The sequence below is a fragment of the Macrotis lagotis genome, chromosome 5, assembly GCF_037893015.1.
Source record: "Macrotis lagotis isolate mMagLag1 chromosome 5, bilby.v1.9.chrom.fasta, whole genome shotgun sequence".
NCBI classification, from domain to species: Eukaryota; Metazoa; Chordata; class Mammalia; order Peramelemorphia; family Peramelidae; genus Macrotis; species Macrotis lagotis.
The window spans coordinates 79964372-79988838 of NC_133662.1; the positions used below are offsets into that span (position 1 = coordinate 79964372).

The 24467-nt window shown below is 33.4% G+C and overlaps 1 protein-coding gene across 2 annotated transcripts in view; it reads right to left on the reverse strand.

Moving 5' to 3' along the window:
- RARS2 (arginyl-tRNA synthetase 2, mitochondrial) overlaps positions 1–24467 on the reverse strand; it is a 70914-nt gene that overhangs the window by 31398 nt on the left and 15049 nt on the right. For both annotated transcript variants that reach the window (XM_074187124.1, XM_074187125.1), the window contains exons 5-8: positions 20504–20601; positions 17943–17998; positions 14084–14167; positions 11126–11202 (exon numbers count right to left, since the gene is read on the reverse strand). In XM_074187124.1, the coding sequence (XP_074043225.1) occupies positions 11126–11202; positions 14084–14167; positions 17943–17998; positions 20504–20601 (315 nt within the window). The remainder of the gene's footprint in view (positions 1–11125; positions 11203–14083; positions 14168–17942; positions 17999–20503; positions 20602–24467) is intronic.

Here is a 24467-nt window from a genome sequence, read left to right on the forward strand (position 1 = left end):
AAAGATCTATTCAGAGATAGAAGTCTTTTCATAAGTTTGGTCCGTTTGTGGTAGAACCAAGAACAAATAAGAAATTCTCTATATTCCATTTCATTAGTAAAATATGTTCTACATACCCTCCAAATTGGTAAGATAATAAAGAATGGTAATAGTCAATATTAGAGGGGTAGTGGAATGACAGATACTATATGGTTGGTTTGAAATGGTACCACATTTTGAAAGCCATCTGGAATTATGCAAATGAAGTGACTAAAATGTTCACACCCTTTGTTATCAGAGTCTCCATTATGGGGCTTATGCCCTAAGGAAGACACTGACAAGGAGAAAATGTTTCTTGCAACCAAATATTTATTGCAGCACTTTATGTGATAGCAAAGAATTAGAAAACACGGTAAACTGTTCATTGAATAGGGAATGGATAAAGAAATGGAGGTGCAGTAATACAATGGAATACTATGTATGTAAGGAATACAGGGAAATACAGAAAAACTTACATGAACTAAAGCAGAACCAAGAAAACATGATACATGGTAAATATAATGAAAATGGAAAGAACTATGAACAAAAAAATCAAAAGTGAATATAACAAAATTATAAAGGTCAAGTATGAGTGGAGTGAAGAGATAGGAAATGACCCTTCCAACCCACTCTTTCATGGAGGTAGGAGGTTACATACTGTACATAGTTATTTTTTTCACTTTTTTCAACATACTGATCAGTTGTGGTATTTTTCCCTCATCTTTTTCTTTTCTTTTGTCTTTAAAAATAAAAAGTACCATTTGTTATATGGGATGGCTTTCTACGAGGGGGAATATAATGAGAATAACAAGGATAATAATAACTAATATTTATCTAGAGCCTATTTTGTGCTAGAACTATGAGAAGCACTTTATAGATATTATCTCACTTAAGCTTCACAACAATTCTAGAAGGTAGGTGCTATTATTATCCCCATTTTACAAATGGGAAATACAGAGCTTAAGTGCCTTGCCCAGGGATTATACAATTACAGTTAAGCTCTTAAGGTCACTAAGATAATGTAGAAAACAGAAGACATTAATAAAAATTTGCTTTTAAAAAAATAGCACTTAGTATCTATAGTCATATTTAAAAAAAATGTTCTAAATAACTACTGATTGGAGAAATGCAAATTAAAACAATTCTGAGGTATTACCTTATACTTATTAGACTGGTTGACAGGACAGAACAGGAAAATGACAAATGTTAGAAGGAATGTAGGGAAAATGAGGCATTAATGCACAGCTGGTGGAATTGTAAGCTGATTCAACCAATGTGTAGAACAAGCTGTGAAACTATGCCCAAAGAGTTATAAAACCATGTCTACTCTTTGACCTAACAATGCCACTACTAGGCCTATATTCCGAGAGATGAAAAACAGATGACAAAGGACCTATATGTATAAGGATATTTATAGCAGTTTTTTTCTGATGACAAGGAATTGGAAATTGAGGGGATGCCTATTAGCTGGGGAATGGCTGAACAAACTGTGGTATGTGATTGTGATGGAATGCTATTCTGTAATAAGAAATTATGAGCAGGATACTCTCAATAAAATCTGGAAAGATGTTAAAAAAATAGCACTTAGCTAAAAAGGTTGTTGTGAAGATCAAATGGGATAACACATGTAATCTTAAAGTTCCATATGTAAATAAAATATGTTCCACTTTTAGTGGAGTGAAACCCTTTATGTTGGTGCTGAGGGAGAATGACTTCATAGATCATTTTATACCAGGCTTTCACTATATGACTCATTTTTTTCCAAAGGAAAGACTACGCCTAAAACTATATAAATAAGAAATGATTCTATAATAGGCTTTTATATCAAATAAACTTCCTTTATAGAATGACAATTCTACTTTTTTGAATATTTTAAAACTACTCATTTTTAACATAAATTAACATTAACAAAAAATTAAGTTTTCTTTCAACATCTCACTAATCTAAGAAATAAAATCAAATAAAGTGTAAAAATGACATTAAAAACATGGAATCAACCTTTTTAGATTCAAAAACAAAGTAGAGTTAAATATGATTGATAATACAAGTTTACTACCAAAACACAGAAGAGAGGATGAATATTTGAACTTTGACAAAAACTTGAGAAATTACTTTTTTTTTTTTTTTAGGTTTTTGCAAGGCCACACAGCTAGATAATTATTAAGTGTCTGAGACCGGATTTGAACCCAGGTACTCCTGACTCCAAGGCCAGCGCTTTATCCACTACGCCACCTAGCCGCCCCCACTACGCCACCTAGCCACCCCGAGAAATTACTTTTCAATGAATGAAAGGATATTTTCATAATGACCATGCCTATAATAAATGTTTTCCTTTAATTTCCAAAGTAAATGCTGAAAAGGCAAAATATCTGTCAAGTTTAGTTATTGAACTCATCAGTCAATTCAAGAAAAAGAATCATTGCAAAACTTCAAGCTAGAAGTAAAATTACATATATAATTCAAATCCTAAGAAATGGAGATTTAAATGCCAGTCAGTAAAAAATTCCTAAGCTAAATACAAAATAACCCCAGAGGCAGATTCCATAGGAAACATTCCAACCAATTTATAATCTTAACTTCAGTCAAGAAATAGTTGCCCAAAGAAATACTTTTTTTTCCTGTTCTATTTAAAAACATTACTTTATAAGAAAATCAGATCTATAAGAACAGAAAAATTAACAACACAGTGGGGGAATATACAAAGATAGGGTAATAACAGGGTAAAAAAACAGCTGCAAAGCTATTTAAATAGAACAATAAAATTCTAAGATCATTTATTTTGCTATTGTTCAGTAGTTTCAGTAGGATTTCACTCTAGGTGATCCCATTTGGGATCTTGGCAAAGATACTGAACTGGTTTGGCATTTCCTTTTCCAGTTCATTTAAAAGATGAGGAATTGAGACATAGGGGATTAAGTGACTTGCCCAAGGTCTGATGCCAAATTCGAACTCATGAAGATGAGACTTCCTGACTTAGGGTCCAGTACTCTATCCACTATGCACCTCTACCCAAGATCATTATAAGGTCATATTCTTTTTCTAAATACAATCTGAATTGATGAGTTATTAATCACAACAGGATGTCTAGGAAGGTTTTAGGGCAATCACAAAAGTTCTAATTAGATTTAAGAAGCTTAACTAACAGCACTCATATTATGCTGGCCCTGGGATCAGAAAGACTTATCTTCCCGAGTTCAAAAACTGACCTAACACTTAACGCTGTCTACCTCAATTTCCTCATCAGTAAAATAAGCTGGAGAAGGAGAAGACAAATAACTCCATTATCTTTGCCAAGAAATATTCCAAATGGGGGGACATGAAAAGTTGGAAATAACTGAAACAACTAAATAACAACAAATAACACTCACTATGTCAAAGTGTGGAATCTGCCAAAATGATAAATCTGCTCTGTGAAGATAACTGAAACTCAAAACTCAAAAACAGTGAATGCTAAAAATTGTTTTTATGTAATTGAGAGAAAAATAAAATATTATTTAAAAAAAGCAATTTCCTTGTAACAACCTTGTGAAGTTAGCATAAATATAATTCAATATAGTAGATATATTGATGACTTGAAATCAGAAAGCAGCAAGGTGATACCATCTCTAATATTTATGTAGTAACCATAATCACTTTGAGCTAGTATCTTCATCTTTAAAATGGGAATACTAAAAACTATGGTACTTGACTAACAGGGTTATTTTGAGATTCAAATGAGATTATATACAAAAAGTGATTTAAAGCCCTATATATGTATATTATTATCATTCAGCATTATTATTTCCATTTTTACAGATGAAGAAACTGCTCCAGAGAAAGGTTTAGTACTTAACCAAGGTTATCATACAGCTAGAGTACACAGATATTAAGTGGAAGAACCAGGATTTGACTCGGATACACCTGGCCTTTTTTTTTTTTAACTACATTCACACTCACACCAGAATAAGAACTGATTTCATTCATCTAAATGGGCTGTGGACCCAAGCTGACCTTTGTAAATTTCCCCATTTGGTTTCTTATTATCATTTTGTTGTAATTTCTGTATAATGCTTAATAGTAAAATATTTGTAATGTATGTTCAATAAATCTGAATGGTCTTTTGTGGAACATTTTAAGGAAAGACTCACATTATCACTTATAGGTTCTTATGGAATTCCATTTCAGAGAGAAAAATTGATAGTAGTTAGGTATAAATTATTAAGAATTATCTGCTAGTTAGAAGCTAAAAATAATTTAGAGAGGAGAAAAGGGCAGATATGGGACCATAACATGCAATTGCATGAAGGTGATTATTAGATGTTTGGCTAAAGGAGTCATCTTTAATTTTTTGTGGATCAATGAATTTGTCTTTGTATTCATTTACAGATGGAAATATAATCTTCCCAATTTCAACAGAAATATGACATTTACTTCTTTCCAAATAAATGCTATATTCCAAAAAGAATCGTGGAAACTCAAATGTAGAGCTTTTTTTTTGAATTAAATAAACTGAGGCAACAAAATATGATTCAAAGGCATATTGGTATAATTAAATAAACCAACATGGAAAAAATGAGATGGCATTATAGGAGATGAAATATAATCCTATCACTACATTCAGTATGACTCAGAACTTTATTAGTGTTATATGTCCAGTTTGGGGTACCATTAATCTACATAATATAAAAAGGGATCAAAATGACCCCCCAAAAATGTCATTGTGGAGATCTATCCCCAGCAACCGAGTAACAGGCAGCAGTGTGACTGAATCATGGCAGCAGTGGCAGTTTCTGGACTTTTAAGCCCATGTCAAGGACAACTAAGAAAGTTGGTAGGAAAGCTCTGTAACACCAAGGTGAGAATGGAGCACAGCTGAGCATAGTCCAGTGCAAACTTGCACTGGTGCAGCCCAGGCCCCAGTAAACCTGGAGCAGGCCTTGGGAAACACTAATCAGCATAAGCTGCTTCCAAAGCTTTTGGCCCACAGACAGAGAGGGTCAGAGGTCTCATTGCTAACACTGAGGCAGCACTCTATTGCTTGTCCCATTTGGGTCTGAGTTACAATCCTGGGTCTCAGCCCCAGGGAGAGGAGAAGTAAGAGCAGGAACTTCCTCACAATTCGAAGGCAGAAAAGAGCACAGACCAGGAGAAAAGTAAACTCTTCTCCTTAGATCATATCACCTTGGAAGAAATGAAAATTTACAGATCCCTAGAAGTATCTCTGCAAACTGCTACACAAAACCCCAGAAGCTTGGTATGGTGTGTCCTCCACCCTGGAAGCAGAGCCCTACTTAAACAAAGAGTTAAACTCAATCATAGGCTAGGAAAATGAGCAAACAGAAACTCTGACCATAGAAAATTACTTTGATGATATGGAAGATCAAAACACACATTCAGAAAAAGACAATAAAGTCAAAGCTCCTACATCCTGTGTCTCTAAGAAAAATATACATTGGTCTCAGGCCATAGAAGAACTCAAAAACCAAGTCAGCAGCTTGATAAAGTAGACACACCCACACACATCCAACTGAAGAAAATAACTCCTCAGAAACCAGACCAGATCAACAGATAAAAGAGGTATAAAAAGCCAGTGATGAGAAGAATGCCTTAAAAAGTACAATGGGTCAAATGGAAAAAAAGGTACAAAAGTTCACAGAAGAAAATTATTTAAAAATTAAGAGTTGAGGAAATGGAAGCTAATGATTTTATGAGAAATCAACAAATAATAAAAAAAACCCCCAAAAGAATGAAAAAATAGAAGACAACATGAAATTATTTCCATTGGAAAAACAACCGACCTGGAAAATAGATTCAGGAAAGATAATTTTAAAATTATTAGACTATTTGAAAGCCAAGACCAAAAAAAGGAGCCTAGACATCATCTTTCAAGGAATTATCTGTCCTGATGTTCTAGAACTAGAGGATCAAAGAGAAATTGAAAGAATTTATCAATTGCCTCCTGAAAGAAATCCCAAAATGAAAATGCCAGGAATATCACAGCCAAATTTCAGTGCCCCCAGGTCAAGAAGAAAAATATTGTAAATAGTTAAAAAGAAACAATTCAAGAATCATGAAGTCACAGTCAGGCTGACACAAGATTTATCAGTTTCTACATTTAAAATATAGCAGGATTTGGAGTATGATATTCTGGAAGGCAAAAGAGCTTGAATTACAACCAAGAATCAATTACCCAGCAAAACTGAGCATATTCTTTCAGGGGAAAAGGTGAACACAATTTAATCAAATAGGAAATTTAAAAATTTTACTGATGAAAAAAACCAGAGCTGAAAAGAAAATACAATCTTCAAATATGAGACTCAAGTGAAGCATATAAAGAAAGGTAAACTGGAAAGGGAAATCATAAAGGTCTTAATGATGTTGAATTATTTATATTCCCACAAGGTAAGAAGATACTGATATACAAACTTTCTCCTTATTGGATAGTTAGAAGAAGAATATATAGATAGAAGGTACAGGTCTAAGTTGAATATGAAGGAAGGATATCTAAAAAAAATAAATTAAGATATGAGAGAATTGTACTGGGAGAAGAGGAAAAAGGGGAGATAGAATGGGGTAAGTATGAGAGGATTGTAGAGGGAGAAGAGGAAAAGGGGGGGGATAGAATGGGCTAAGTTATCTCATATAAAAGAGACAAGAAAGCTTTTTCAGTGGAGTAGGGGGTAAGAAGTTAGGGGGAGTGAGTGAAACTTTCATCTGAATGGCTCAAAGAGGGAATAACATACACACTCAATTGGATATAGAAATCTACTATATTCTACAAGAAAGTATGAGGAGAAGGGAGTAAGAGAAAGAGGAGGGGAGGTAGTGGAAGGAAAAGGGACTGGTCAGAAGCAAAACACTTGAGGAGAGATAAGGTAAAAGAAGAGAAAGAATAGAATAAAGCAGGAGTGGGGGAAGGAAGGAGGAAATTAGTTAGAAATTATAACTATGAAAAACAATTTTGAAGGGCTTTGATAAAGGCCTCATTTCACAAATATAGAGAAATGAGTCAAATTTATGAAAACAAAAGCCATTCCAATTGAGAAATGATCAAAAAATATGAACAGTTTTCAGATGAGGTTATTAATACATTCTATAGCCAAATTTAAAAAATGTTCTACCTCACTATAGATTGGAGAAATGCAAATTAAAACAATTCTCACGTACTAGCTTTTACCTATTTGGCTAACAAGAGAAAAGAAAAATGACAAATATTGGAAGGGATGTCAGGAAAATTAGACAATAACACATTGGTGGAGTTGTAAAATGATTCAACTGTTCTATAGAGCAATTTGGAACTATGCTCAAAGGGCCATAAAACTAACCATCCTTTGCCACTACTTAGGTCAGTATCCCGAAAGACATGAAAAAACAAAAAGGAAAAGCATCTATATACACATGGTTATTTATAGAGATTCTTTTCTGATGGCAAGGAACTGAAAATTGAGGGGATAGCTATCAGTTGGGGAATGGTTGAACAAATTGTGATATGTGATTATGATGGAATGCTATTCAGCTCTAAGAAATAATAAGCAGGATATTCTCAGAAAAACCTGTAAAGACTTATATGAGCTGATGCAAAATGAAATGATCTGTGTAGAAAGTATGAGCAATATTGTAGGATGATCAGCTATGAATGACTTATGTTTTTCTCAGCAATACTGTGACATAAAGCAACTCTGAAGATAAAGAATGCTATCTATCCCCAGAGAAATAGCTGATGGATTCTGAATACAGACTTAAACGTGCTTTTTTTTAAACTTGATTTCTCTTGAGGTTTGTTTTTTTTGGGGGGGCAGGTAAGAGGAGCCTATGTTTACTTTCACAACATGATTATGGAAAAATTTTGAATGACTACACATTTATAACTTCTATTTCAAATTGCTTGATTTCTCAGTGAGGGGGCTTGGGAGTGGGAGGAAGGGAATTTGAACCTTAAGCAAATTTTAAAAACGAATGCTAAAAATTATTTTTACATGTAACTAAAAATACTAAATAATTTTTCAAAACATGGTAATGTGAAATACATCTTTTGAAGGAAAAAAGGAAATGTGAATTGTATAGATTTTTGTTATTTATTGGGCAATCCTCAAATTAATTTTTAATATTCTGAACACTCTGAACTTTGCAGTTACCCTCTCTTTAACTATGCTGTCAGAGTTGGGCAAAGCCTTTTTGCTAGGACAAAAGGATAAAGTATTCTGCAGTACCAGACAGGTTACTTCCTGACACAACACAGAAAACTGTCTGAAAGCACTTTTATGATAACTGGAAGTCAGGAAAAAATTTTTTCTGGTACATCTTAACTCCTTGAATGAATTTCACTTATTTCTTGAGGATCACAAGAAAGTCCTCATTGGCATTATCTAATTGTATGAAGATATGAAAATAATTTGGGGACAATAATTCATTTAACTTAAAATTTATTTGTAAAGGAATCTACAACTGGTAAACAATCATTTTAAAATGGAGAATTGCTCTGTAAAAAATTAGCATAAAAATGTAATAACATGAAGGCTGCCAGTTTAAGTGATGAGTCTGCTTTGTAATTCTATTCTATAAAGAGCCCAGGAGCAATAGGAAGAGAATGAATCCAGATTTAGCCCAAATCTCTTGATTGCTTTATGTTGTATATATGGAAACAGAAAGGTAGACTTGGAGGGCCCCTTCATCTTTTTTCTAGAAACTAATTTATGGAAATGACATTACTAAAACCAATAAATACTGTCACTCATTTTTCCTGTTTTTGAAAACAACGAATAGTTTTCCCCTTCATGTTTTTTAATTCACATGTTACTCCAATTATGATTCCTTTGTATGTGAACTGAAATGAAATTAAAGTGTTCCATGCCCCACCCTCTTGAAAGGCAGAAAATGACACAAAATAATAACAGAAAGAAATTGATACTTTAAATTTCCTGATTTTATATCTCATCATCAAATGTTAGCAAAACTAAAGTATTGGTTGCATAAAATCTGAATTTCGGACCACTTTCTGTGAGATAATTACTTTCCCTATATCATGGTTGACCTATATACCTAATCCCTTAATGCAAGAAGGTCTTTATAATGTTGAAGTTCCAAGAAAAAAACACTCCTCATCCTCCCACAGCTTAAAAAAACAGTTATAATTATGGGAACCAAAGAACACATCTTATTATAAACAACCATAAAGATAGGTTATTAATATTTCAATATTAATCTTAGCTGTCAAAACCCTTAAAAAGAAAGAAGGCAAAAATATTTTACTAATTTGATAAATAAAATATAAACTCTTATATACACTATAGAAACATGGTGAAAGAAAAAAATATAAACCATAAGAGACATTTGAGGGGAAGCTAGGTGGCGCAGTGGATAGAGCACTGGCCCTGAAGTCAGGAGTACCTGAGTTCAAATCTGGCCTCAGACACTTAATAATTACCTAGCTGTGTGGCTTTGGGCAAGTCACTTAACCCCATTTGCCTTGCAAAAACCTAAAACAACAACAACAACAAAAAAAGACATTTGAGAATTTAAAGCAACCTTAAGTGTTCAGTTCAACCATAATACAAAGATTGGAAAGTTTTACCTAACTTAAAAAGGGTAAAACTCAGCTAACAGTTCTTGTTTTCATACTTCCCCATTGTGAACGTTCCTTAAGTGGATCCTTGTCTGTACTAAATATGCCCTAAATGCTGAAAGTGTAGTGTTGAAAAAACACAGACACTGAGCCAAAGGACCACAAATAAAGAAGTTACTACAGAAGTGAACCTGGACAGGCAAATGAAGAGTAAGGGGACTGAGAGAAAAAAATAAGACAGAAAATCTGACCTATCTACAGTGAGAGAGGGATAGACACATACCATAAAAAGAACACGGAACAAGAGCACATTAAAAATAAAATGGAATCATGTTTCCTAATTTGTTCAGTGATACAAAGAGAATTTTCTCCGTAATGTGCTTTTTTACATTTTTCAAATGTGGATATATTACAATTATAATCCTGAATGCTTCACTCATTCTCATTGTGCAAAACACTTTAAGATTAACTGAATGAAGAAGCCTGGAAATAAGATTAACAAAAGGAATGAAAAGCTAAACACATACTTATCATTTAAAATTATAAATAGCATTCACTAATTTCACAAAGGCAACATTTTCCAATTAAATTTTGGTCTATTCATTAAAGGAATAGATACCTTAAAACCCACCATATCAATTTATTCAGAAACATTACCTATCTTCTATGGATGACTGTTTATGTTAGGTGCTGTGTATATAAAGCTAAGAAATGATAGTCCCTGTCCTTATTCTACTGAAGAAACCATAGGAGTAGTTGAGGACTATAAATGTGCTTTAAGTACATTTCTCAATAAATTAGACAGCTTCTCCAAAAAAAAAAGCCTCATGAATATAGGGTAGAATGTGATGGGGCAAAAAGAGTTAACCAAAGGAGACAAGAAAAGTTTGAGGTAATAGAAAATACTTTCAACTTGGATAAGGTGTAAGTGGAATAATTGATAGCTATCAGTTATGTATGTCAATACTATATAAAATTGTCAAAATTTTAATTCATGCCTTTTCATACACGAAAGAATTCATAAGTAAATCCCTTCAGTAATTTGTACATCTTCCTCTGAACAAACTCTAGCTTGTCAATATTCTTCTTATTAAAGTTGATACTAAGTTCCCTCTACAAATGACAGTATATTTTACTTAGTGGTGGGAGGGATTCTATTTCCTTTTTCTTTTATATTCACGGTGTCTCACAAAGATAATATGAATGATTACTGGACTAGATTAAGTAACCATTGTGTGCAATGCACTATACTAGGTAATGGACATATAAGATACCAAAAGAAAATCAGAACAGCTCCTGCCCTTAGCGAGTTCATATTCAGCTTGAGAGACAGAATATTTGAAACAGATGACAGAAGGCCCATCTGGGGAGGGAGTAGGAACTAACAAGTGAAATCTGTTTGTGAAATCAAGAAAGAGTTCATACAGAAGGTGATATGCCAGCCTTTTAGAGATTTTTGGTAGATCACAGTTTAGACCAGTCTCTGAGGACCTTGCAGTGCAGCAGGTAACAGGTATAGGTGGAATCTGAGAAGGGGAGGGGCAAGGATCTTTGTGAATAACTTACCTCAAAGAGATGCTGTAAGGGATTGGACTGAAGTTTTTCTTCATAGCCAAACAAATGAAAACCGGTTCCCAAGAGACCTAACATCATGATCAATAAATGAATATACTGTGAAATGGGATGTTAAAAGAGCATGTAAACAGAGTTTAATTCTAAGAAAAATCTTTTAATACCAAATTAACATCTTGACAACAAAGTGTGATATCAGTATCTTTTGATAATATTTCAGTATCTCTCCAAAATCCAAGTCAACATAAATCAAACATACTGCTCAGTATGAATTAATATAAAATAATTCGATTTTCCTTACTTTTCCTGGCTACTCTGAATTCCTACATTCACTCTTTATTCTTATACATTAGTTCATCTATGACTTCCATAATTACACAAAATTAATTTTTTATTAACTGTACAATGTGTATATATCTTAAATAAGGAAATTTATTTTTTATTTTTTTTAGGTTTTTTTTTTGGAAGGCAAATGGGGTTAAGTGGCTTGCTCAAGGCCACACAGCTAGGTAATTATTAAGTGTCTGAGACCGGATTTGAACCCAGGTACTCCTGACTCCAGGGCTGGTGCTTTATCTACTATGCCACCTAGCCGCCCCAAATAAGGAAATTTAGAAGGAGGACTATCCTTAAAAACTTAAAATTCCTTAGTTATTTTCAGAAATAGATTTCTCATTCAACTTTATTGAATTAAAAATGTTTTTAATTTTGATTGTAAGGATGTCCTTTGACTAGTTATCAAATAGTATAATAACAGCACTTACCTCCCAGGGTTACTGTGATGATAACATGAGTTATTGTAAATTGCTTTGCAAACATTAAATGATATATAAATCCTAGCTAGTATTATTTATATTCTGGTTTGTTTAGATTTTTTTTTTTTGCAAGGCAAATGGGGTTAAGTGGCTTGCCCAAGGCCACACAGCTAGGTAATTATTAAGTGTCTGAGGCTGGATTTGAACTCAGGTACTCCTGACTCCAGGGCCAGTGCTCTATCCACTGCGCCACCTAGCCGTTTTTGTTATTTATATTCTTAAGATTTATTGTCTTATATTATAAACTCTAGGAGAATAAACATTGTGTCTATGAAAGGGGCTTGTTAGGGTAGATCTTCTAAAGCCATCTATCCAATCAATCATCCAAGAGACAATAGATTATCAAATGTACATTTTTTCATATAAGGTTTGAGAATTCACATATGAGGCATAAATAGGTTGCTCATGACAATTTAGATTTTTTCCAAAAAGTGTACTTTTAATCATATTTTTCCAAAGAAATATGCTTTGTAAACCACATGCATTTTTATTTTGAACAATATGGCACCACAGATACACAATACACCTGTAGTGAGGACCTGGCTAAATAATCAGCAGCTGTCTAGGTCCCCAAATTTATTTTAAAATGTGGTTGTGATTTGGGATCATGAGAAAAGGATGAGGAAATCTGCTTGGATTTCTATAAAAGCATAAATGGGAAAAATAAAGATCCTTCAATATTCACTTTATGCACGCAAATTTAAACATGGGTATACATATAGACAAACACATACACACACCCAAACACACACAAGTATATAAAAAATTAGCTTTGTGCTTAGATATGTCTGTAAACTTTCTACAGGGTATCTATGACTGGAACAGCCAAAATTACTCTCTTTCTACAATGATGCAATATAATGCAAATGTGGACAGATAATTAACTATAGCAGTATTCCAGAGCATTATCATAATAAAATCCTAAACTATAATTTGGTACACCATGATCACATCTTCTATAATAGTTGTTAAATGTCTAATTTGGTCAAGTTAACATAAAACAAGCTGAGAATAACTGTTAAAATTGGACTGTCAAGGCTAGGAGGGAGCCCTGGACCTTGGAGCTACAGGCTGTTTTCTGGGCTGCAGATGATTGCTATGCAAAATGTGGAACATGATTTCTCATTGCTTAGCCTGTGAATGACAGATATCAGCAATGAACATTTTTAGTCTGCAATTTAACATTTTAGTAATCCAAAGAGATACTTATTATCTATTCATAATAGGACATTCTGGAGTTAAAGGAAAATTCCTTTCAAAGAGCTGTTATTTGAATTCTTTGTAGAAGGTTGCTATGATTTCATTTTCCTTTCTAAATGCTTAACACATTGTATATTTTATACTTGATACTTCAATTTATATCACAAAATCAAAGTTTCTTTGAGGTTATTAAGCATTTTAAAAAATCTATTTTAGTAGATTATAAACTAGGCTCTTGATTGTAAAAACAGAATAGAACCATGCTCATCTTGGTCCTCCCTACTGCAAGTATAAGATTACCAGAATCTTTTATGCTTCTGGATATTCTGGAATACAGGAAGGTCCAGGGGTATTTTACTTCATATCCTGTTCCCTTTTTTACCTTTCCCACTCTCTTTTCCCTTTTGTTTCCATCTAGCAGGAGTGAGGGAAAGGGAAAATAGCAGTTCTTTGTCTTAATGCTGACAAGAGTAAAAGAAACAATGAGCAGACTCTTTGTGTGATGAGGCATAAAAGAGCTGGGCCGGGCAGAATTAAAATGACAGAAGGGCATGGGAGCCAGAAGCAGGTGTGTGGGAAAAGAGAATGATAGAGAAAACAAAACAGGGCTTCTAACTCATATCCCTCTTGGTATATGAATCTTTAAATTTAACTAAGAAATTCAGTATTAGAAGTCATTTAAATTTTACAAAAATTTCGATTGGCTACAAAGGCATTGATTTAGATATAAAAGATCATTATTATATAATTTTGCTACATAGTTTATCCATTAACTATAAAATAACAATCTTTGTGGGAAAAAATTCCTCCCCACATATCTTTAAATCTAGTAGAATTTTTGTTACCCCGCAATAATGCCAAGAAATTAATGAAAACTTAAGATTATATATTATGATAAAACAGAGGGGAAAAAAAAACTGATCCCAAACATACTTACCAAATTGCATGCCCCAATCTCCAAAGTAATTTATCCTTGTGACTTGGTGTCCTAATGCTTCCTTGAGATTTGCTATAAAATTCCCTAAGTAATCAACAAAAGTTTTAATTCTTACCATCAACTCAGGCATAAGATCTTTTTACTTCTCTATAACAAAAGTCTAAGGCACTACATTGTTCATTTGCTAGAAATGCATCATGTGAATTAACTTTTTATTAGCTCTTTTATCATATTTTTAATTTATGTGACAGAAACCAAGAGGGAATTACTTTGTACCTTCTTTACATGAATAGAATTTCTTCTAAGAGTAGAATTTGTGAACAGAAAATTGAGCAATTACTACACTAATTTTAGATAAGGAAGGAGAAGACTCAATAGTTATATTTCTATTGTGCTCTAGGCAAACCTCCATTGAACTGTAAGCAAGTTCCCTTTTAACCTAGGGTCAACTGGAAAATAGTTCATTTTATTCTTTTCTTAAATGCCTACCTTTCCTGACTGCATTATAGACCTTGCTCTCTTCTGAGGAAAGCATTATATAATCCAATTCATAATCCTACCATGCCTGGAATATTGCAATTCTTCCATCTGAGTCTGATCCCCCCCACCCATAGATGGCAGCAAGAGTCATCTTTTCTAGCTATTAACCTGACAGTAATAAGAAGGATCAATGTCAAAACTGACATTTAAATTTTAAGAAAACAACTACAATAATACAAAGGAGAAAGTAGGTTAGTCAGAAGTTCATATAAAATACTAGGCAAAAGGAAATCAAACTCAGAAAGAAAGAGATAACAAACACCAAAATATTCATAGTACTTGGTGGTAGCTAAGAACTCAAAACAAGTTGAAAACCTGTTGAATAAGGAAGGGTTGAAAAAAACTGTGGTACATAAATACAGGAAGCAGGTAGGTAGCTCATTGGATAAAGTGCTGAGCCTGAAGTCAGGAAGACCTGAATTCAAATGTGACTTCAGATATTTGCTAGCTGTATGTCCCTGGGAAAATCACTTAACATTTCCTTAATCTAGATGAAGGAATTGGCAAACCACTCCAGTATCCTTGCCAAGAAAACCCCAAGGACAGTCCATAAAGTCAAGAAGAGTGAGATGAGACCAAATGAATGAACAACAACACTTGAATAAAATGAAATATTCTTGCTCAGGAAGAAATAACAAATATTAAGAATTAGAGGAAATGAAAATAATGTTTGAATTGATTCAGAGTGAAATAAACAAAACCAAAAGAATGACATACACAATGAAGTCAACAATGTAAATGAAAAGTCCACTAAGAGGAAGTTCAACTCTAAGCAATGGAAAACCAACAATAAGCCCCGAGAAGAAATAGTGAAATACAACTATGTCCTCATGGTGCTACTTCCATTTCCATTTATCAGATATGGTCATTACATAAAATAAGGACTCAGAGCACAGCTGCCTGCCTGTACTGAGATGCTCCTAGCAAAGGAAAAACATTTCTAGTCTTTTATCTAATGTTGGTAATCCTCCATAGGACTAATTAATAGAAAAGACAATGATGCTGCCAACTGCCTAATCATACAGATGCCTATCTTCCCATTGTTAGATCCTGGTCTGAATTTCATTCTTGCTCAACAGAGTTACTTTACTAAAAAGGAATATCTTGATTTCACCTCCAACTTGCTGGAAAAGAAAACCCTTGAAGGGAATGGCCAAAGAAGTAGTGAATGGTTTTAGGAAACTGACTTTCCATGTATGTTCTGAAAGTTAAATTGACTATCATTTTGTATGATACAGCAAAATGATAACTGTACATTAACCTGAGTTGTATCTCATCTCAAAAAAGAATACTTCTTATTGTTTTAAATATATATACAAATTTTTCCAACTGAAAAAGGCTTCTGTGAGAGCTATTTTCAGAATCATAGATTAGTTCTGTATACTTTTGGCCTTTTTTTCTGTAAGTAGAAAAAGCTCTCATTAGAATAATTTAAAATAAAAACTGCTTATGGCAAGATTGTATATAATTTGCAGAGTACAGAATTTTTACCCCCACACTTCATAGGATCATAGGATATTAGATTTAGAGATGGAAGAGATCTTCGAGGCTACTGAGTCCAATCCCTTTTTTTAGAGATGAGAAACTTGAGATCCAGTGAAGTTAACTGGTTTTCCCAGGGATACACAGTAAAAGTAAGCACCTAAGGCAGGAGTTGAACTCAACTCTTCCTGACTCCATGTTCAACACTCTAATCTATTGTGCTATCTATCTGCCTCTAGATAGGAAAAGAGCAAAATGGTAAATGTTAGAAGGGCTATAGGAAAACACACTAGTGCACTGCTGTAAACATGAAGTAGAACTATTATACAAAATACTTTGGAATTACACTCAAAAAAATGGCTAAACTATATATATTCTTTTTATCCAAGAGCAGATTACACCTGAAAAAAGTCAAACACAGAGGGAAGTTCCTAAATAGAACAAATTATTCATCACAGTACTTTGGTAGCAGCAAAAAAATAGAAAGAAAGCCCAACAAGTGGGGAAATTTTGCTATATCCATCTAATGGAATATTATTGTACTATTAAAGAATGATAAATAAGAAGAATTCAGGAAAACACAAAGACATATATGGATTGATGAAAATCAAAGAAAAAGATAAAAGAAAATCAAGAAAAAATTTACATCATGATGATGACAATAAGGCAAAAAAAGAAATCAACAGTGAAATGAGTAAGCATGATCTCAAAAGAATGATGATAAATATGCCTCTCTCCTTTTAGCAGAGGTGATCATCTACAGATGCAGAATGAGGTTTACACTTTTAGGTGTGTCCAAATGTTTATTTGTTTCTGTTATCTGCACTTTATTTTTTACTAGTGAGAGTACTGGGGACTAAAGAGAGTTGTTGAGATATGATAGTAATGTTAAAATTAAAGCATCAAGCCTTTTAAAAAAAAAAGTACAGTATCACTGCATAGTTTAATGGGTAAAAAGATGGCCTTGGGATAATCTTCTAAACTCTCAGTGTCTCAAGACTCCAAAACCATAGGAAGCAAAACTTCCTATCAGAAATTTCTTACACTGATGAAATCATAGGGAAGGAGAAAAAAGATACAAGAGAGAGAGAAGGGAAAGAGGCAGAGGAGAGAGAGGGAGAGAATAAATGAACCATTCTTTTGTCTATCATGTTAGATGGATCTTGATTTGGGTTTAGCTATCACCATAAGCTAATCAAATTAATTGTCTTTCATTAAATAAGTAATCCCAGAGCTTTTAAAATACAAGTTTTATTCTGGGATCTGATTACATGATGGCACTAATCCCAGCTCTTTATTCATTTCTTTAATCATACATTCATTCCTGTCTTTCAACATTTGCTCATTCATAATTCTGATATTGGACATCCCAAAATGAAATTTATCCAAACTAAAAGTATCATGAATTTAGGTTCAAACACTAATTGCTTATTTATAGGACAGGTTAACCTGCATTGATATTCATAAGAAAAAAAGGGGATTTTAATTGACTATAGAATCAAGTGTGAATAAACCATGTGACATGGTTAATTTTTTTGAAAGCTCATGCAATCTTGGGCTGCATTAATAATGGTGTAGAGAATGATCAATGTATTTGTACAGACCAAGTCAAAGCTAGAATCCTGTATAAGAGGAATGTTAACAAACTAAAAGGTCTTCAGAAATCTATAAACATTTCCTAATTTTTAATTTAATTTAAAAAATTCAAACCTTTAATATAAAACACATTTTACCTCAACTGTACATTTCATTAAATATCAAATCCATATTCAGACAAATGAACACTGGTAGTAATTTTGACTTCTAATATTGTCCTAAAGACATCTCTAGGACTCACCTATGATTGTAGAACGCAAATGTCCAACATGAAATTTTTTGGCAACATTAGGTGAACTGCAAAAACAAAAACAAAAACCATATCACAATGTAAGAATTACATTCTTGTACAAAGTTTAAAAATGCAAATGGTAGACATTGATACACTGGTGTAATTTTGAGCAGATTCAATTGTTTTGGAGAGCAATCTGGAATTATGTACAGAGTTATAAAACTTTTATTGCTTTTATATAGCAATACCACTATTAGGTCTGTTTCTGAGGGTGATTGGGGTAAAGGAAAAGTATCTATATTTTAAAATATTCAGGGCTGCTCTCTTTGGGAGAACTGGAAATTGTAGGAATGCCCATCAATTAGGGGAGGGCTAAACAAATTGTGGTATATGGTTGTAATGGAATACTATTGTGCTATAAGAAATAATGAGCTTATTTGGAATTATGCCCAAAGGGCAATAAAAATGTGCATACCCTTTGATCCAGCAATACCACTACTGGGTCTATACCCTGAAGAGATCATGCCAAAGAGTAAAAACATCATTTGTACAAAAATATTCATAGCAGCCCTATTTTTGGTGGCAAAGGATTGGAATTTGAGTGAATGTCCATCAACTGGGGAATGGCTGAACAAATTGTGGTATATGTATGTTATGGAACACTATTGTTCTATTGGAAACATGGAGGAATGGGAATTCAGGGAAGTCTGGAAGGATTTGCATGAACTGATGCCAAGTGAGATGAGCAGAACCAGAAGAACACTGTATACCCTAACAGCAACATGGGGGTGATGATCAACCTTAATGGACTTGCTCATTCCATCAATGCAACTATCAGGCACAATTATGGGGCATCTGTGACGGAGAATACCATCTGTATCCAGAGAAAGAATTGTGGAGTTTGAACAAAGACGAAAGACTGTTACCTTTAATTTAAAACAACAAACCTGTTATCTTATTGTGTAATTTTGCTATCTCTTATACTTTATTTTTTTCCCTTAAGGATATGATTTCTCTCTCATCACATTCAACTTAGATCAATGTATAGGATGGAAAAAAATGTAAAGACTAACAGACTGCCTTCTGTGGGGGGAGGGAAGTGAAATTAGGGGGAAAATTGTAAAATTCAAAATAAATTAATTAAATTTCAAAATTTTAAAAAAAGAAATGATGAGCTCAATGATCTTAGAAAAACATTGATATACTTGTAAGAAATAATGGAAAATGAAATAATTGGAACCTAGAAAATATTGTATATAGTAACAGCAATATTGTTTTAAGAACAACTTTGATACAGTTCTAAAAGTGATGGAAAATATCATCCACATCTAGAAAAAGAACCATGGAACCAAAGCATACTATCTAAAATTTTAAAATTTGTTTTATTTTTTTCATTCTTGTGGTTTTCCCCCTTTTGTTCTATTTTTTCACAATATGATCAATATGGAAATAAGTTTGACATGATTAACCAATGACTCACAATCATGAGGAGGGGGGAGGGAAGGGAGAGAAAAATGTAGAACTCCAAAACTTATATAAAAAAAGTTGAAAACTATTTTTACATTCAATTGAAAATAAAATAAAAAACAAAAAAAGTAACTGTAAGACAAAAATAAAGATTAAATTAACTGAACAAATAAGTCATTTTGACTATTACAAATATCCAAATTAATTTAAAAGGGTATATTTCCAGAGAAAGAACTGATAAACAGAAATATAGAATTTATTATATATTTAGAAAGAACAGAAATTGTATCTAATATCTGCAGTTTTATATATAATCACCTTTTAAAAACAAAGTCTACATAATGAAAATGCTTTTATTTTATAAATGAAGAATTGATAAACAGAAGTATATATATATACACACACACACATATATGTGTGTGTGTGTGTATATATATATATATATATACACACACAGAGAGAGAGAGAGAGAGTATGCATATATCTGTGTAAATGGTGGCCTTTTCTTGTGCAGGGTAGGGAGGAAGAAAAGAAGACAGTTTGAAATTTAAAATGTAACCCCCCAAAATAATAAGTTAAATTTTAAAAAAATGTAAATAGTTTTTGGGAGGAACACTAGGCAACTTCAGAAAAATATCAAATCAGGGAAAGGTCAAGAAAAAACATTGCTCTATAATCTAAAAGAACCTACTAATAAATGAAATGATATCATTATTTATTTAAAATAACAAGAACATAATCCAGGCTAACATTTTAATGACTGCACAAAGCTTTATACTCTTAATAGTTTAAAATTCTTGCAAGTTAAGCAACACATATTACTCAAAAGGATACTGTACAGAGTAACATTCTTTTACTAAGAAAATAAATGATAGTTTATTGAAAAGAGACTAAAAATGCTCTAATTAAAGGACAAATTTCTGGACTAGTTATCTATAAACTCAAGTCTTGGATAATGTACTATGACCTCAAATCCTAATTTTTTTGCTTTTGATAACTGCAAAAATGATACAAGAGTATCTAATGTTTGCAAAGCACTAATCTGAAAAGTACTTTCTAAATCCGATCAGTCACATGAATTGGTTCTTATCTAATGTACTCACCTAAATTCTACTACTACCTTCTTTTGAGGAAGATCAGAAAAAAGTTCACTTTTTAATCCATAATTTGACCCATCTTCAAATACTTCTTGTAGTACAGTCTAAAAAGCAAATCAAAGTAGAATTTAAGGTTTTAAAAAGCTACTATGAAAAACTGATTTTAAATTAATAATCTTTTTATTCATAGAGAACTGAAAGGAAATCTCTATCTTTAGCAGTTTAGTAAAGCTAAATGCTGAAAGCAAAGAGTCAAAGATAACTCTAAGGTTTAGAGTCTGGGTGAAGGGGATGCTGAGAATGTATAGAGAAAAATAGAAGTAAAATAGAAGGCCAAGTTTTTGGAGGAAGATGAGAACCATAATTTTGGATGTTGAATCTGAAGTGGGATTAAATAGATAGGTGAGATATTCAAGTGAAGAAATCTGAGAGGCAAAACAGAAATTTGAGAATAAATCTCTGGGGAAGAGACTGGAGTTTTGGAAATATGGGAGTCATGTGAATATTACATTAAATGAGTCCAGGGATAGAATGAAGATGGAAGAGAGGACAAACAAAAAATCTTGGAAGATACCAAGGGCTCAGGGAGGAAGAAGAGATTGGGGGGGGGGGGGGAGACAAAAAACTGTTTTAGAAATTAAGAAGATACAATGAAAGTATCTTGGGGGGCTAAAGAAAGAAGTAGGTATTCAAAAGGATGAGGTGGTCAATGATACAATTCAAGGAGAATGAGGTCATTATCAGAAAGCAGATTCAGGAGAGTGCTGTGATAATAGTAAGATTATAATCTTTACATATAGCATATTCATCTTAATACAGAATTTGATTTAAGATAGATTAGCTAGGCAGGGTGGAAACAAAATTGAACTTGAAGGAGATGACCAAGTTCATATTCGATCTTCAACACACATAAGATGCATGAGCAAGATCATGAGCAAGTTATTTATACACCATTCATCTCTAAAATGGTGAGATTTACACTACATATGATGTTGTAAGGTTCAGATGAGACAATGCACATAAAATGATTCAAGGGCTTAAAGCTACATAAATCATAAGATGGACCTTACAGACCATCTAGTTCAAGGCCCTCATTTTATCAATCAGGAAATGCAGAAGTGTCCTGGGAGGTTATGTTTGGCCTACAGTCACTTTGATAAGTAGTTAAGTACATCCAGGATTCAAGTCAAGGTCTTTTAACTTCGAATTCAACACAAAATGTTAGCTAGCACCTTGTATTTCATAATCCTTAGGCATTTATTCCCATACCTCCATGTTAAGAACTAAAGATCTTACACAGTTTTGAACATAGTAATTACAAGAATGCTTGACTTTGTGTATTTGTTACAAGTTTTGTTTGTTTTTCCCCAGTTGGGGGAGTGATACATGGGGAGGGGCAGAGAAAGAAAATAAATCCTTGTTAATTAAAAAAATAAAACCAACATATGCTTTTGAAAAAATGAACTCTTGTACTTGTTTAAGGGTGTTCAATGAAATCCTAATAGATCAACAACATACAGAATTTAGTCAAAACCGAGTTCAGGTCCTCATCACCTCTTATGTAGTCTACTGACATACTTAGTCTACTCTGTCTATTTAGACATAGTCTATTTAGTCTCTCTGTTTCAAAACTCTCTTCTCTTCTCTTCCACCCCTCCAGCTGTCAAAAAGTTATTTTTAAAACAAAGATCTGACCAAGTCATTCTTCTACTCATAAGCTCCAGTATCTTCCTACGGCCTGTAGTAGAAATTACAAACCCTTCTATTGGCATTTAAACCTGGCCCCAGCTTATATTTCCTGATATATTACTCCTCTTCAAATATTTTATATTCTGTCACATATGTTGCTATTTCTCACATATACTACTATCTCTGGTTTCTTTATCTGTTCTCAAGCTATCTCATTCCTGGAATAATGTATTCCCTCTTCAACTTTTAGAATCTCTAGCTTTTTCCAAAGTTTAAGTCAAGAGTCACCTTCTCCTACATTAGACTTTTCCTGATATTCACAGGTACTGGTACCACTCTACCTGCAGAATTATCTAGTATATATGTTTTGTATTTATTTATATGTATATGTTGTTCCCCACCCCCAGCAGAAAATAAGCTCCGTGAAAGCAGGAATTGTTTTACCTTTGTCTTTGTACAGCCAGTACATAACATAGTGCCCACAGCAGGTGCTTCATAAATGCTTATTTATTTGAGATATGCTGACAATCAAAGCAGAATTTGAGACTGTATTTTTGGCAATACACTGGTGTGTTTCACCATGAAATGAATATTATCTTCATAGCTTTTTTACTAAATCCCATGAGCCAACCAATGATAATATCTAAAAATAATAGCAACAAATGGCATGCCTACTGATTTTACATGCAAGGGGGAAAAAAGAAAGAAAGAAAGAGGGGAATTTTTACAGAAACTCAAAATGCATTTCCAGATGTTTTCTTAAAGTACATTATAGCAAAATATCACATGAAACTTTCTAATTCACAAAATTCCATTTTATTTTCTAATGGTAATAATGGCAGTTATCTGAGTATGTCATTAATTAGGTGATCAGCAGAATAAACATAATAGTACAAAAAAGGAAGCTAGAAACCATATCTTTGGATTCTACCAGTATAAGGCTAAGTACAGTTATTAAAGCATCATGAGTAAATGAAAAAGTATGCTGTCATTGCTGCAGCCATCAGGCAACAGAGATGCACAAGGGCCTTCATTACATTAGATTTTTCTCTTCTAGCTAGACAATAAGTCAACCTGGCCCTAATCCTGGGAGGAGTTCTCCATCTGTTGTGCCAGCAGCATGCCAGAATAAATTGTGCTATCAAGTGATCATTGCAAGAGAAACTACAAGTTTTTCATTATTATCATCATCTTAATTATCATCAAAAAAAAGGTAAGCATCAAACCTGCTCCCCTGAGGTGACAGCATGAGAAAAAATTCTACCTTAAACTACCCTAAATGAGCAAAAGAACATAAAGGACTCAAAATAAGTATCAATGCATGTGTTTACTTTATAACTTTTGATATGTTTAGTGTAATATTTTTGTTGGTATGTGTACTCTCTCTTGTGATGCACATCACAATTCCTATATGACTTATCAGATGGTTTTGAAGCTTTGAAGGGGGCCATGCCAGTGATGAGCCCCTTTTGAACTCAAACTGGCTGGTTTTTGTATCATAGATATCCAGTCATTACACTTGAAGTCTTTCTAGCTTGTAGGCCTTTGCCAGTGTTTGTGTTACAGTAGCATCATCTTCAAAAACCCTAGGTCCCTCCCATACAAAAGTGAGGTATCTGAATAGGACTTTTGCAAGGGAAGTTTTCTCCATAAAGGGTACTGGCTCCATGCAAGGGAGGTTGTATTAGGACAGCACTTATCACAGTGTCTGGAACATAGTTGGCATTATATAAATGTAATCCTCTTCCCTTCCTTTCCCTCCCGAGTAGTGAGGATCAAATGACATATTATCTGCCAGACATTCATCATAGTGCTGGTACCCTGTAGTTTTTATAGAAATATTCATTCTCTTCTCTTTCCCTTCTTCCTCATCCCACATTCCTCCCCAGTCATGCCACACCAACCCTCCCCACCTCCCCCTTTTTTAGAAGTCTATTTATATGGCATATAGGGAAAGTGATCAATAAAAAATTATTAAGAATCTACTATGTTCTCATACAGTGATAAATGATGAGAATAATTAAAAGATGCAAAAAACAGTTCCTCAAGGAGCTCACAGTAAAATGGAAAGGCTAATAAATAAATATATATATATATATATACAAACAAGCTAAATATGAAGGCACTGAAGAGGGGCTTTTGGTAAAAGATGGGGTTTTAGTGGAGCCATAAAGGAAGTCAGTCAGGAGAGTTGAGGAGGGAGTGTTCAGGCAGAAGAAATGACCCAAGCTGAGAGAGACAGAGGGAGGTCAGTGTCACTGGATCAAAAAGCACATGCTGA